The sequence below is a fragment of the Pterocles gutturalis genome, unplaced genomic scaffold (assembly GCF_000699245.1).
Source record: "Pterocles gutturalis isolate BGI_N339 unplaced genomic scaffold, ASM69924v1 scaffold4066, whole genome shotgun sequence".
In the NCBI taxonomy this organism is placed as follows: domain Eukaryota; kingdom Metazoa; phylum Chordata; class Aves; order Pterocliformes; family Pteroclidae; genus Pterocles; species Pterocles gutturalis.
This window is the reverse complement of record NW_010102757.1, coordinates 1,252-17,048: the sequence shown is the minus strand read 5'-3', so window position 1 is coordinate 17,048 and position 15,797 is coordinate 1,252. Positions and strand designations below refer to the sequence as shown.

At 34.5% G+C, this 15,797-nt stretch overlaps 1 protein-coding gene across 1 annotated transcript; it reads left to right on the top strand.

The window, feature by feature from the left end:
* Positions 1-250: 250 nt before the first annotated feature.
* Positions 251-14,192, top strand: LOC104460095 (tetratricopeptide repeat protein 6-like; the record flags this gene model as incomplete). Its single annotated transcript, XM_010086400.1, has 9 exons — positions 251-401; positions 6,254-6,388; positions 7,719-7,868; positions 8,122-8,262; positions 8,857-8,970; positions 10,225-10,344; positions 11,260-11,310; positions 12,782-12,855; positions 13,982-14,192. Coding segments are annotated over 9 exons (1,147 nt in total), but the record flags the coding sequence as incomplete, so codon positions are not given.
* Between the last annotated feature and the right edge of the window lie 1,605 nt (positions 14,193-15,797).

The window sequence follows — 15,797 nt, the reverse complement described above, 5'->3', positions numbered from 1 at the left end:
AATTCACATGTGGAGTGCTGTTTATGGTGATCAGAGAGCCTCTGGTGTGCAGCCAAACATCAGAAGATACTGAAATTTCGTTTTTTAATGAGATGGCTCCTCTGCTGGCAATTACAATTCTTTCGCTGAGTGTGATCACAAAATAGATGTGTGGTAAATGTCATAAAAATAGATGAAGACTGTATAAGTTGTGGTTAATACAATGACATATTTCATGCAATAACAAAAGGGAAAATAATTCTGTTTTTAGCTCTGTCATCTTTGCTTACCTAAATATTGGTTTGATACTGCTGTTGCATCTCGATCGATATTATGAGGCTATTCAGCAGTTTACTAAAGTCATTGAAATTGATCCTCTCAATGTTCAAGCCTATGTATGCAGAGCGCAAGCATATCACAAGGTAACACATTCTTTTTGCTTTTGTTTACCACTTAATATAGCTTTATTTATATTTATGGTGGTTGTGAGTATTTTAATACTTATTCCTTGGTGTTATACAAATGTTAGAACCTGCTTATAGATATATGTTTCAAGTAGTCCTTGTCACAATACCAGAATTACATACATTGCAATTGTAAAATATTCCTTGGTGTTATACAAATGTTAGAACCTCCTTATAGCTATATGTTTCAAATAGTCCTTGTCACAACACCAGAATTGCATATATTGCAATTGTAAAATGTTGTTGGCATGTAATGCAATGACACAAAATATTTCAAGTATCATTTTATCTTTTCTATATCAGTGTACATCTAATTTAATACATTTAAAAAATACATTAAAATATCTTTTGAAAATATGTAGTTTTAAAATCTGAACCCCCCACATTTTGAAATACAGTGTTTTCTAAACACAATTTTCTTGAGAATGCTTATTTTTCAGGAAACTCAAATTCTCTTCCCCACAAATGTGAATGAAAATATTTTCAATATTCTAATTCACTGTGAAACAGAATGTATTCTCCTTCTACATGGGATTTTAGAATAGTTTCTGCTGGCATTTTTGGGACCTTCTCAGGAGTACAAGGAACGGAGGATTCAATGTGACCTAATTTCTGTAGATTTCACTGGCAGAATTCAAACAACTGTTGCGTCCCACAGCGCTTAGTTCAATGTGACCTAATTCCTGTAGATTTCACTGGCAGAATTCAAACTGTTGCGTCCCATAGTGCTTAGTTTGTTTTCAAAACATTTTGATAAATTGCTTACACTGTTCATTTTCTGCCACAACTAAAGGAAATGGCTTTTAACTTGGAGCCCATCTAAGTGGATTGATGATATTCTTTTTTTTGAAACTGTCTGTAAGAAGTTGTGCCTGGTAGTTTATATTGGAGGTCATCTACTAATGCTCAGGTTGCTTTTGTAGGGGTTTTTTTGTTATTTTTTGGGGGGGATTTTTTTGGCTTTTTTTTTTTTTTTTAATTTCAGTATAAAGCAGTAAAATAAAGCTCAGTACATGCATTCCATCAATGCTCTTCTTTAATGAGAGTTTGAGTTAGCAGCTATCCCAGCTGGATGAATCACTCCTTGGGGTCTTCTGTAATAATCTCCTTTCTCCTCAGCATCTGAAGCACACTGAATGGGACCCACATGCACAGACACTTGAGAAATAAACGCAAATTCATTACAGTAATGAAGACTCATCAGGACATACGTGCACGTGGATCTCATGACCTAATCTCCTTTCCAATAATCCAGACTCTTGGGATTTTGGGAAAGTAAAGAAACTGTCTGGAGTTTGGATCTGGCCTCTGGGAGAGTATGAAAATATGCAGGGTCAATGTTTCAGACCTTTATTAAAAACATGTTGAGCTCCTTTACAGAGGGCATATGTGCCTTCTGAGATGTTACTGTGTGGGTATTACATCCTGAAGAACCACATTTACAGAAATAGTAACTGTGTCTCCAAATTGTGTTCATATTAGCAATTAAATTGCTATTTTTTCTTTATAAAATACAGATTTGTAATTTACCAAATGCTGTGAAGGATATAAACCGAGCCATTCATCTTTATCCCAATAAATCACAACTTTGCATATTAAGGTAGGAAAGTGATTAGTTGAGAACTTCACAGATATCTCACTTATTAAAAAAAATCATTTTGGAATGCTGTTGGTAGATACCTTTGTATTCTTTGAAACCTGCTCTGAATGGGTCTAAAAAAATGTAGTATTTTCATAGCATTTTCAAACCTGAAGAATTTGTCTGCATAGTGTCACACAATTATTGTAATCATTACCTTGGAGGGAGGAACTTTCATATAACAGATTCTGCTCTTTGTGGTACATATAGTTTCTGGGGAGAAGGAAGTAAACAGATGCCATGACAAAAAAGCAAGCCTGAACTTTAAAAACATTAATAATTTTAAATGTTTTCCCTAAGTGGAAGGATCTTTCACTGAAGGATTGAGTCCAGGCCAATTTAGATTTGAACTATTCTTCTTCCCCATCTTCAGCCCAGTGAGAAGTAGTAGTGACCTTTACCAAGATTAAAATACTAGATAAAGCTGTTTCCTCCCCTGAAAAGCCACAAGAACTAAGGAGGAAATGCTAGGATGTTACTCCTCAGACATACTAGGAGAATCAGTTACTATGTTCCGGTCAATAATACCCTATTTTCCCAGTTTTAAGACTGGGTTTACTCAGTTTTTCTCCGAGTGTGGTTTGGCTTGCATGACCTCTTATACTGATGCCGATATCTGAAGAGGCAAAAAATTGTCCTTGAAAAAAGAATGTATTTATCAGCTATCAGTCTATGGTGGATTTTAGGAACAGTACTAACATTGTTGTTGCAGTTCTAGAGATTGTAAGGATTACTGTCTGTGAAATCCAAAGCAAATGTGTTTTTGTAACTCCTACAAACTGAAGAGAGGTAAACATTTAATTTATTGGTACAGTGATGTGAGAGAGAAAATTAAAAATTCAACAGATATTTCTGATGAAAAAGAGAAAAAATATCAGATGTTTTTATTTGAAGGCATTATTTTTCCTTTTCCTCTTTTTATATGAATGAAAACATATTTCAGTAGTATTTGCACTGTGAAAGAAATGCCTGGAAATAGTTTTACTAATTACATCCAACAAATATTTCAATATAGGGGGCAGTATTTAATGGAGTTGAAGAAATATGAGCTGGCAAGTTTATGTATTCACCAACTTGCAGAAATGGATGAAGGTAATTTCCATCAATTTTCCTAGATAGTTGTGAACCATGGCAACAGTCTGTAACGAAGGAATTGTTCAAAAAAATTAAGTTGAAGCATGCAAATAGGTTAGTTACCATGAATCAGCTAAAATATAGGAACTTACTATCTAGAGTATTTTGTTTGCATGTCTGAAGCCTTTAAAGGCAATAATGTACAACATTATTGCCTGTACTATCATCTGTGTTTTCAGAATTTCCTTTATCTTTTGAGATCTGATGGGGTTTTATTTCTACCTTTCAATATGGGTAATTTCAGCTTTAAAGAGTATTGAGTAAAGTTTCTGTTCTGTACTTATACACAGTCTTTCCTAACAAAATATCAAATAGCTTTAGAACTGAACCTTCCCAATGTGTCCAAGTAGTAAAAAAGTTGCAGTATAGTAGTTCCTTGTTAGGTGCTGGGCATAAAATGGCAGTGTTCAGTGCATCCTCAAGCTCTTGGTGAATCCATATGAATAGCCATACTGTATGAGATTAATTTCCTGTCTCTGGTAGTGACTAAGAGTGGCTACACTGGGCACAAGAATATAAAAACAAAGCAGGCATATGGTGACACTTCCGCAGAGTAAAGCCTTCTTAGATGTCAGGAGGGGAAGGTAAATATTTGCAGATGTTTTGCAATCAAACCACACTCATTGATAAATAACTGTTCAACTTTAGACTTTTGTAGGAATTTAGTTGACATTCATATTTTTATGAGTGTTAAAACAAGCTTTGATACTCCAAATATTTTAATAGCATTTTAAAGATCGCATATAGTTTAAATGTCTTTTATACTGGAAAGTATAAATTGTTTTTCCATGGTGGTTTTCTTCCAGAGTCCTTTACGTCTCAGCCTGTTCAGCAAGCACTCATTCAGTCACTTCGTCAAAATCACAGTAAGGCCATAGAGTGCTTATGTGAAGCTATTGCAACTCAACCTGAGCCTTCAATGTTTGTTTTTTTAGGAAAAATACAAATGAAAGCCAAGAAAACTAAGGTTAGAAAGGTTTACATTATATATATGGCAAGCAAGGCAATGTTTTTCTTTCTGTATTCTTTTAATATTTATTAAATGTGCTACTATATAAATACCCTCATAGTACCTCATTGTTTAAATTATACGAAGACCTGAGTAAAAATTTTCAACAGCACTTACAGTTCAGCATAAACTAGGCAATGTTAGTTTTAAAACATTTAAGATGCTTGATTAAAAGATACAGTTATGTAGATTGAGGTCCATTATATGTCATAATTTTGCTTCTTTCAAAATAAAATAATATAGATGTCTAGCATTTCTTGTCTAATAAAATGCAGTTCAAAAGTTTAATTCATGTATGTGAATGGAATATATAATTTATAGCTACAGATCTTTTCTCAACTTAATGAATATTCTTATGGCATAGGGCTTAACCAATATTGTAACTCTTCTGAGTCCTGCAGTTGGCCAATATTTGAGGCCCGAAGAACTGTTGAAATTGGCAGTATCTTTTTGTACAGTCCTATTTGTTTATACAAAATGTACAGAGTCCTTTTTCCCTAAACACAATAGCAGCAAGCAACAGGTAGATTCATAAAACCTTGAATCTACCTGTCTATTGAGTTCTGTGTCTGAAATGCTGCCGTTCTGTTTCTTTTTAGCCTCATGTTTGCAGGTGGTTCTTAAGTGAAAAAGTGTGCACTTTGCAAGAATTATACTCTTGCTCCCTGGGCTTGTACCAGATAAACCCTCTTGATCTATTCAGCATTTGTTGTTAGGCTTGGGTGTTTTATTAGTCTCAAACCATAATGGGACATTACTAGTTCTGCTGTCTTTGAAAGAATGCTGAGTCAAAGATGGTGATCATTAGTATGGTCCAATTCAACCAATTTCAGTTGTCGTGGTTAAGACATGGTTAGAGTAATTCCCTGATTTCTCAGAGTGCTTCACCCAGAGGTGAGGACCTGCATTGTCATGTCTTCTGGAGAGGAATGTGACAATACTCTCAACATGGGAAAATGATCAGACTTCAGGCTATAGTGTCCTGAGAATCAGCTGTGCCTTTAGAATTGCATGGAATCAGTTCAGGTATCTACAGCTCTTTTTCCTCTTAAGAGTATTTTTGAATGTAGAAATAGAGAAAAATTATTTTGAAATAGCAGTAAGTACAGACCTATTTTGTTTAAAAATTCTACTACCTTGACAACTTAGGGAGGCAGGTGTAGTATTTGCAGACAGCCCTATGGGCACTGGTATTTCAAACTCATTTTTCTAAACAAGTACTCCATCTTGAAAGATTCACTTAAGAAAAAAATGCTGTAATTCTTTTACTCTTCTTGACATGGAAACTTTCAACTGTCGTCCCTTCATATTCTTCAAAGGTTGAGGAATGGCTTATCTTGAACTGTTCTTAATTTTTTGTGTTGTTTTTTTCTTACACTCTTCTTTTAAACCAAGGCATTATTAAGTGTGCATAAATTATTGCCCAGCTCTATGAGACACAGTAAGATTCTGAGAGGCCGTTCACTTGGGCTTCAATGTGTATACAGGATTGATCCTTTCAATATATTTCTTAATGGTTATTAAATTTAGTAAGTTGTCTATGGAATAAATAGGTTATCATTATTTACATAAAGAACCTGTAGCAAGTACTTCATTATTGACAGACTCCATCAAAAGGTAATAAATTCCCAAGGAAAAAATATATATTTTAGCATTATAAAATGCTTCCAAGGAAATAAATATAAGTAGAATTAATAAATAACTATAGTTAACTATGTACCTAAATAACAGTATAAATGGGCTGTACGTTATTTCTAGATCATGTACATTAGGTACTTCGTCATATATAAATGAAGCTGAGGAATATTTATCTTTTTTTTCTCTAATCAGTTATTAATATGAACCATTCAGAGATCAAGAGTGTATCTAACTCCAGTAACATCAAGGAACACTAGACTACTGATTTTTACCATAATATTCCAAAGAAAGACTAAGAAGGCGGCATTTAAAAATAATTTAAAATATCTAACAAATCTTGCAGATTTTCAGTTAAGTGCTCTGCAGCTGTTACGATTCTCTGCATTGCAGGATGCTGTGGAAAGCTTTAAAAAAGCAGTGAAGCTCTTGATGACCTCAGCAAAAATTCTGCCTAATACGTTTGAGGCTGCAGAAATGTATTATCTCACAGGCCTGTGTTACATGGAGCAAAAAAGTTTATTACAGGTTGGTATTAATTATATAGAATATATTAGCCTTTGACTCCACTACTTGTAAACAACTTGTAAACTGTGATAGCTGAGTGCATTATTTCAATATTTTAAACAGCCTCCACTGCCTTTAGTAATTTTCTTTTGAATTCATAACGTACATTAAACTGTCTTGCAAGTTTGTGAGTAATTTTTCAAGTGCTTTTTAAAAGTTATCATTATCGATTTTTAAAAATGTATCAATTGCTATTCTGAGGGAATAAAAAACTACATGAATTTCTCATTTGTTTATCAATGTCTTCATAGATTTTATAGACATACAACACTCATGCAGGTGTGTTGGTGGCTTAGTAAATTGGTAGTAAACTTGGGCAAAGGAATTCCTAGATTATTGTATTATGGAGTTAGTTACAATTTTTTAACTGCTTTCTATATTACATAGCACCTGTATCTGGTTCTCTTTGGCACTTATGTGTGATACTTAAGAAATAAACTGCATCGCCAAGAAAAATATATTTCTCTTCTTTCAACAAAATCAATACTTTGAACTGTATTAGAGACTTCTTTGTTGAAAACTGTTGAAAACATATCAGTGAGCTTTGTGGCAGGCCTAGTGTGAGTTCATGCAAATGTATTCTATGTTGATATTTTAATGACCGTGTTTCAGTTGTTGATTTGCTTAAAAGCTCAAGACATAAACTAGAAACATTTGAAATATCAGCATTTCACAGGGAGGAGAACAATTTCTTGCCTTGTCTCTGTCCAACCCTGTTTGTCAAAAGTAATATTCTTTTGGAAGAAGGCTGTCAAAATTTTCTGAAATACCTAATGGGATAATACATGACAATTGCAAAAGTTAACTTTCTGTGTCAGTGTGCATCTGATATTACAGTTATAGATCCTGGAAAAACGTGTGATTTTGTAAGCTAATGTACAATGTAGAGGAAAAAAAAACTATTTGGACAGATTTTAAAGGAATTGCATGCTAGCCATGTTAAGCCATTGTCTGTTAGAGTGAACAACTTCACTATTTCAGCTCTTACAGAGAGACAACCTTGTGCTTGGCTAAACTTTTGCAGTCTCACTGAAGAAATGATATTATTAAAAAGTTAGACTGTGAGGTTATTTAATCATAACCTTGAGGTTATGATTGCATTAGGCATGGTGTTAAACATTACAGAATTTTAAGTAACAGTAAATGGATGAAAGTAATAAAAACCAATGCAGGACCTTGGTGGGTTTCAACTACAAAAATAGGTCATACCTAGCTGTACAAAACAATCAATTAGCTTGTGGTTTCAGCTGAACAGACCATATTTAACTGGATTGATATGTCATTCTTTTAGGCCCATGATGCTTTTAGTATGGCTATCAGACTACATCCAAGTTACCCTGATGCTTTTTATCAGCGAGGGCTGTGTAGAATGCAGCTCAGACAAGCTAAATGCATCCGAGATTTCAATCGAGCACTTGCTCTTTGTCCATCACATTTCCAGGTAATACAAAGCCTCCTGATAGTTTGTGTGAGGCATTTTTGAATGGGTTCAATGACTGGCAGGTTTTGCATTTATTGGTGTATTACCTTGTAATCTGCCAGCAAGCACATGGCAAACATTAAATAAATTACAAGCTTTGTAAGATGTAAGTTTTTATAAACTTTTAATTTCTGTCTTCTATTTAACCCTTGTTTTATAATGCTAAACAAAGCTGTTTTTTTATGATATCATCATTCTGTCTTCATCTCTACAGGCATATATGAGTCGTGCTGCTTACTATGGGAGTGAAGGTAGATACTCCAAGGCAATTCTGAATTGCAATGAAGCGATCAAAATTCTTCCTAACAGTGAGCGAGCTTATTTTTACCGAGGAACTTTAAAGTATCAAAATAAGGTGGGACTATCTTTATTGTTGTACTTTAGAATGATGAAATAATGGTAAAAGTATTGTTGAGGAAACCAGGAGTTCCACTTGATTATTGTACTTTCCATTCCCCATTGAAGCTACTCTCTGGTTGTTCTATGTAACTGAAGATGATTGATGGGTTGGAGAAACTGCTGGGCATCTATCTAGTTATTCTTCTCTTAAGTTCCATGGAACAGATTCTTATCTAGTGATAGACAGAAGTTTCCAAACTCTGCAAAAGATAACTTCTATGTTAGGTTAAGAAAAAAATGTAAGCTAGTAAAATTAAGGATTGATTATGTACTGCAGTATATGGATGTGATGTAGGAAAACACTAAGAATGTTTGTTTTCCCAGTCTTGTCAAAAACAGAGCTTCTGAAGAAGTGCTCCCACTGCAGGAAGGACTGCAGTAAGTAATCCACAGAGGACATAGTGAAATGGTTGGATGCCTTCTAGTACTGAGGAAGACCAAAATATAAAACTATGAAATAAAATTTTACTGTAGGCTATTATTTGAGGAAGAATGTGTAGTGCCATGAACTTTGAATTACAATTTAAACATAGTGTTTTTTCATTTGCAGACATTTAAAGCTGCAGTTGAAGATCTTTCAAAAACTATTGACCTCAACAAAACCTGCATTTTGGCATATTATAACAGAGCTGTCTGTTATCATCAAACAAAGGACTTCAGAAAGGTATTGTATTAATTTTTTTTCAACTTCACATGAGCACTCAGTTGTTCCCATTAGCTAGTAAGCTGATGTTGACAGTCAAAATTTCTGATGTCTTGTGATGTCTTCCTGAATGGTTGTGCTCTTCAGGAAATTGTTTAAAAAAATGTCTTTTTGGTCTCTACTATCATATTAATGACTTTTGATATCCCTTTGAAAAGATAAGAGCTGTATCCAGAAGAAGACTACAACAAAACAGGGATTTGAACTACATCCAACCCTCATTCACAGCTCTGTATTTCGGGATGTGTTTATACTTCTGTCAATTTGCATGTGAGCCGCCTCTGAGTGTTTCTGCTTTCTCCCTTTGTTATAAAGCAAAGGAACAACAGGGCACACAGAAGCACCATGCAGCTTCAGACTGGGAATGCAATCATGTTGAATGGTCTTTCTGGTGAAGCCTATATTCTGGGACAGGGCTAGTTCCTAAGTATTTGAGCTCTGGTGTCTCAAGTCAAATCGACCTTGGCAAAGGCCATTTGTGCTTAGAGGTTAATTGGCCAAGAATGATTCAGGTGGGAAAGAAATAGGTGATTACAGCAACTGAAGGTAAAAGTTTAAGATGTGAAAATGATTGTTCCTTCATAAATAAGGAATTATGAAAGTTGTTATCACTCTCCAGAAAAGCTACTTAAAGTACAAGGGAAGTTGCAGAAAAAATTTAGTGCATTATTGACAGAAGAAATTTACTAGAGCTAACAAGAACTGGATTGTTTTCTTTAAAGCTGTTTCTAATATCTAGCTTAGCTTAGAGGTGTCAAAGAATAGAACTTAAGTGGCTAGATCAAGCAGTGTTGAAATGCTGTTCAGTTTTGATACATTTAAGAACTGAGGCTTCTTCAGTCTACCTAGTCATGCAACTGTTTACTTTTTTACAAAATTTACACCCCAATTTAGTTAATTCAACTAGTTCTTAGATTTTTTTCAATAACAATAAGTGATGTCTGAAAATTAAAAGTAACTTACTTTGACATCGATTCATGACTAATTAATCTAAAATAATTTTCTAGGTTTTTTTTTAGTAAGAGTTTATCCATAAAATTTAGCTGTAGAAGTAATTAAGAATTATTTCTAACTCTGAAATTTATATAATGTCAAAAAAGTTTTAATTGTGTCTATTTAATCTATTTTTATAGAAGGCTCCAAATGCAGTTAAATTCAATCTGTAAACAGAGAAACATTGGAATAGCCAAGCTGAACTTTTTATGTTTTTTGTAGGCTTTGAAAGATTATGGAATTCTTCTTCTGCTTGACTCGAATAAGGAAATAGCTTTTAAAGTGTTAATTAATCGTGGACTGCTGTACGTGGAACTTGATGATTATGCTAATGCATGTGAGGTACGAAATCCTTCTTTGAGTAAAGGAAATTTAGTTTTCTATTAAATGCAAGCCATTGCTGATATAAAGACCAGCTTGACAGTTCTTCTGTTCTGAAGTAGTTTGTGCTCAGTTCTCATTTGCTCAACACCTAATACCCATCTGGCTGTGAAGATGCAAATAAAAATGCAGTTTTACTTGTTTTACAGTTTTATGCTGCTGGAGTTAAACATGGGAACTGCACAAAATTTAATAAGCAAGAACCTGATTTTTCCTTCTTTTTAAATTTTGAAGTAATTTATGTTGGGTCCAAAGGAGTTACTAATTCATTGCAGCGGCCTAGGTAAATGGTGGTTCTGGTTGAGTGGGCTTGTTTTTTCCCGCTGTGCATGCATGTGTGTGTAAATGACCATTTTTGATGAAAGGGCATGAAGGGTCTGACCTCAAGATAATTTTCTTAAATGTAAGAAAGTAGCATGTGTTTCTGACACTGACTCACAGTGCAGATGACTTTCTCCTTCCTTGGGATTACACCGGGCATAGCAGTAGCAGCCTTGAAACTTAACAGTGTTCGACATTACTCTTTTGCACACGTGGGTTTTTATTTTTGAATTTTAAATAGTTTTTAAGGTTTCTAAAAGTCTTCATTTTTTTAAAAGCAGGGGTATTTATTTTCAGTATAACGGGTGCATTCATTGCTTCCATTGTGGACTAGTAACTTTAAAATGTGTTATCTTTATGTGATAGCAACAATTTCAGCATAGACATCCTAAAAATTGAGTAATATTTCTTATTTGCAAATAAAAAATGAAGAACAAATATGAATTCCATTCCAATTACAAGAAATGTCCTATTGGAAGTGCACAACAAATTATTTCTAAATTATTTAAAATAATGTAAGTAGAAAAATTGTGTTATTGGTTTCTTATTCTTCAGGGTGGAGTTGGTCATAATAGATCAGAAAAGAGGCTGAGGAGGTACAAATTGGTATGTAAAGCCAGTAGAAAGAGACTGGAGTAGAACAAGCAGGACGAGCAAAAACTTCTTTGAAGCAGCTTGTAGTGAAAACAAATTTACAAAATGGTAATTGAACAACAGACACAAAAATATAACAGATAATTTAAGAAAAACATCAGTGATTATAAACATGCTTGAGACCTGCTTCTGTATCAGTTCTGATAATACCTTATTGCAAGGAGTGTATCTGTATACTTGTACAGTACTGGTTGAATTAGGATATAATTACTTATGTACAGGTACCTACTACTTGAACTGAGTGTATTCCTGAATTGGGTACACTAGAAGAAAAAGTTATAGTTCAGTCTATATAAAGATATGAATTGCTATATAGAGGTGCCTTTTTCTGTTGATTCTGTGCAGCGCATGGTTCATTACCTGTGAGGATAACACCTTTGGTTTAAGTAAACCAAACCTGGTCCTTGGAACTTTGATCCTGCTTTTGCTCTGCTCTGTACACAGGGCAGCATATACTCCAAATTGTTCACATGAAGAATCCCATTAGCTTTGCTGGCTAGTCTTTGAACAGTGGGATGGGAACAGTGTGTCTCAGTAGTTTTTTAAAAACAGACCTATAATTTTCTGATAGCATATTCACCAAAAGAGAGGTTTTATGTTAAGAAAATGTATGCATCTGCACATAATTATTTTGCCACTTTCATAATTCCAACAGTATTAAAATCTTCCACATCTTTTTATTTTTACAGTTTGAACGAGTTAAAAATGCTTTCTAAGTTGTAATTCATTGGAAGCATCAGCTAAACCACTCCTACTAAATTCTGATCGCTCTCCCATGCAGAAGCTTAAAGTGCTTGCTTACGTCATATTTGGAATGATTGTATGATTTTAAAAGCACCTGTACAGTTTTTACAATTGAACCGCACATATCAAAACCACAAGCATTTTGAAAAATGTTCTAGATGTTAGTAAAAGGCAAAAGTCAAAAGCCCCATGAAGTCTTTCACTGGAACTTTGTGCATAGAGTCTCCCAATGCAAACATGATTTTGGTTTACTACTTTTGTCAAAGTAATAAAAGTAACCAGATAATTTTGTTACTGGAAGAATTCTATAGAAATTCCATATAGCAAAATACATTTCCAATATATATATATATATTTAATAATAGCATCTGAGGTACAGTATTTCTATTAAAAACAAACTAAAAATACCTTTCTAGAAGGTTTTGTTTCTGGAAAGGTTGCCTACAGCTTTGTAGGAAATACCATGATACCATATAACTTTGGAGACTTTATTCTCTCAAAGTCCGGGACAAGAAGTATGAAAACAGTTAAATACATCTCCAATACTTCTGAACCTATAATGCCTTTATCAGAAGTCATCTCCCTTTTTCTATAGAAGTATAAAATTGTTTAGCTAAAGCCACAGTTTTTTGAAGTGAAACAATATCAATTTGAATGGTTTAATGTCTGTTCTTTTCAGGACTTTAAAGAAGCAACATTGCTTAGTCCAGATGACAGCCAGATCTTTCAAGCTATTGGAATCTGCTGTCATAGGTAAGATAAATAAGTTTGTTTGATGGAGAGTAGAAAAATGAAATAATTCTTGACCTTTATATTCCTGTTCACCTTTTCATATTGTGTACACTGAGAACTGGGGAAGGGAAAAATGGTGAAGAGGAATGGAAAAAAGAAAATTAGATATTTTTCAGTAGCTTGTGTATAAACCATTTTAAGATGCATTTGTGATCCATCCTGCAGTCTCTAACCCCACGACTCTCTGTCAACAGGATTGGAATGAAGCCCTAATTTGTTTTTGCAACAAGTGTTGTGCTTTTAAAAAGCACTTGGCTTACAACCCTTGATGTTATTTGTTAACTAAATATATTTAATCTTTCCTCTTTTGGTAAAGAAGTCAGGTTGTGCTTCAGGTAGACACAGGTAGCTTATATTCAAACAATATCTGATCTTGCAGCATCATCTTGGTAAAATGTTTTTGTACATTGACATGTTAAAGTTTTTGCTTCATGTGTAAAGATACTTACTAGCATTCATTGACATTTCAAGTATTCAGTCCTTTGTATTCCTACTCAGTATACCTTAGTATACCATCAAGTTTTATTTAAGGATGGAGTTCCACATTTGGCTTACTCTTAGACCAGAATGGTCTATGCTTAGAACCCTGAATACCATATCTTTTTACCCTGCAAGTTTAGTAAAATTTGGATAAGCTCAAGAATTGGTATGAGAAAAAACAGACAGAAGGGTTGTATTATAAATAAGTTTTCTACGGCTGAAACATCTGTGCCTGAACAGGCTACCAAAAACATGTCTGGCCATGACATTTGGACAGCATGAATGACTCAGATAAAAGTCTCTCTGAGTACAACTGTTGAAAAGGCAAAATCTTCCCCCAGCAAAAGTTAATGAGAGTTCTGCTGTTTTCTTCCTCAAGCCAAAGAATTCAAACTGAAGTCTACAAGGTCTTACACTGACCACCTTCACTGTTATAACCATCAGGGAGCACATAGAGAAAGCAAACTTAAGGGAAAAAAAAAAGTCCTTTTTAGTCAGAATTGTACTACTTTCAATGGGCATTATGGTGTAGTATTTGCTGATCGTTCATACATTGAGAGTTTTATTTATAGAATTTTAAAACAGTAAACAATATGTCTATTTTCAGACTTCATGAGTTTGAAGAAGCTGTGAAATCATTTGACCGGGTTCTCAAACTAGATCCTGTTTCTGTGGATGCCTATGTTGGACGAGGAAATTCGTACATGGAAAATGGATATGAGGCTGGTTGTAAACAAGCACAGAAAGATTTCTTGAGAGCAATTCACCTGAATCCAAACTGTATAAAAGCCAGAATTTGCTTAGGATACAGCTTGCAGGTAACACACCAAAATCCATTGTCAATGCTGTGTTTAATCAAACAAAATAACATCAATCTTGTATGCATACATTTATATAATACATAAAATAATAGTGATAAACATAAAATAATCCATGTTCTTTAGACAAGCCTTATGGCATCTTCTTTCTTTTTAAGTAAATGGATAGACCATTATTTTCTTTTCACTTTTGTGCCCAATCTTGTTGGAGTTCTGCTCTTGAATAACAGAATATCAAGTAACATTACACTTGTTTGATTTACATATATGGTTCTCTGACAAACTAACCTCAAGAACTGGCATATTTTGCGTGTATGAGCTGTTTACTGAAGCAAAAAGCAGCCAACGTGCTGATGAATCTGTGTAAACCAAAATCTTGTATTTCCTAATTAGACAAACCACATTTAGCAAATCTGCAAAAATCCCTTGGTAAAGGCCTTATATTATAATGATCTCTGAAAAGTATTTACCTACATAGAAAATGAGCTTCTGTATTAGCAACGAGATATATGATAAGACTTGACAGTTTTTATCTGTGTCTAATTTCTGTCATTTAGTAACTGTGCTTTGTTATATTCAGTTGTTTGAAATGTCTTGAATTGTCATGAATCTTGTTGCAAATTATTTTTTGCCAGTGTAAACAAGGGACCAATGTTAGTAGCCTGTGTCAGGTAATCTTTCATAGGTGTCACGTGAATTTCTTTTTACAGCTTTGCCAACTCATGTGAATTCTAGCTAATGGCTTCACAGTGCTTAGAGAAGTACTGTGCAAGAGAAAAACCCAGAGTGACTAGATTGGTGAGTAGGCATGAATATGATGTAGGTAGGAACTAGACATCTTAGGTGCAGGAGACAACACAGAAAGTTCACAAAGTGGCAGGTGCTTGATGTCTGAGGGGCCTAAATGCCAGTAGATGCCTTCTCTTAAGCCATATTACACTTTTTGGGGCTTAAACATAGACACATGTGGAGATGTGTTTTAATGTGGGGAGCTAGATGATTTGCCTTCCATCTTTATTTGATTAATACATATATTAGGTAAAACGCTTACATTTTGCATGTGGTCCCAAGTGGCCTACTTGCCCAGAATTAAGCACTTTCTTGACTTTGCCAAATCCTTCACAAGATACAGTATACCAGTATACCATTTGACGACCCAGGGGAGGTACTTTTGCTGAACAACCTAGTGGTTTAATTTTATTGCGATGTGAAGTCTGATATACAAGTCTTCAGGTTGCAAGCTCATATATAGCCCATCAAGAGCTGAATCTACTGAGGCAATGAAGTTCAACAAGAAAAGCTTCTACAAGTACATCAGTAGCAAAAGAAAAAACAGAGAAAATATGGGCCTGCCACTGAATGTGACAAGGGATGGGGTAATAAAGGCCATGCAGAAGTACTCAATGCCTTCTTCACCTTGGTCTTTACTGGTAAGACTGGCCTTTAGGAATCCCAAGTCCCTGCAACCAGTGGAAATGTCCAGAGCAAAGAAGACTTACCCTTGGTGGAGAAGGATCAGGTTAGGGAACATTTAAACAACATGGACATATACAAGTCCATGGGACCTAATGGAATACACCCATAAAGCTGAGGAGCTAGCCAATA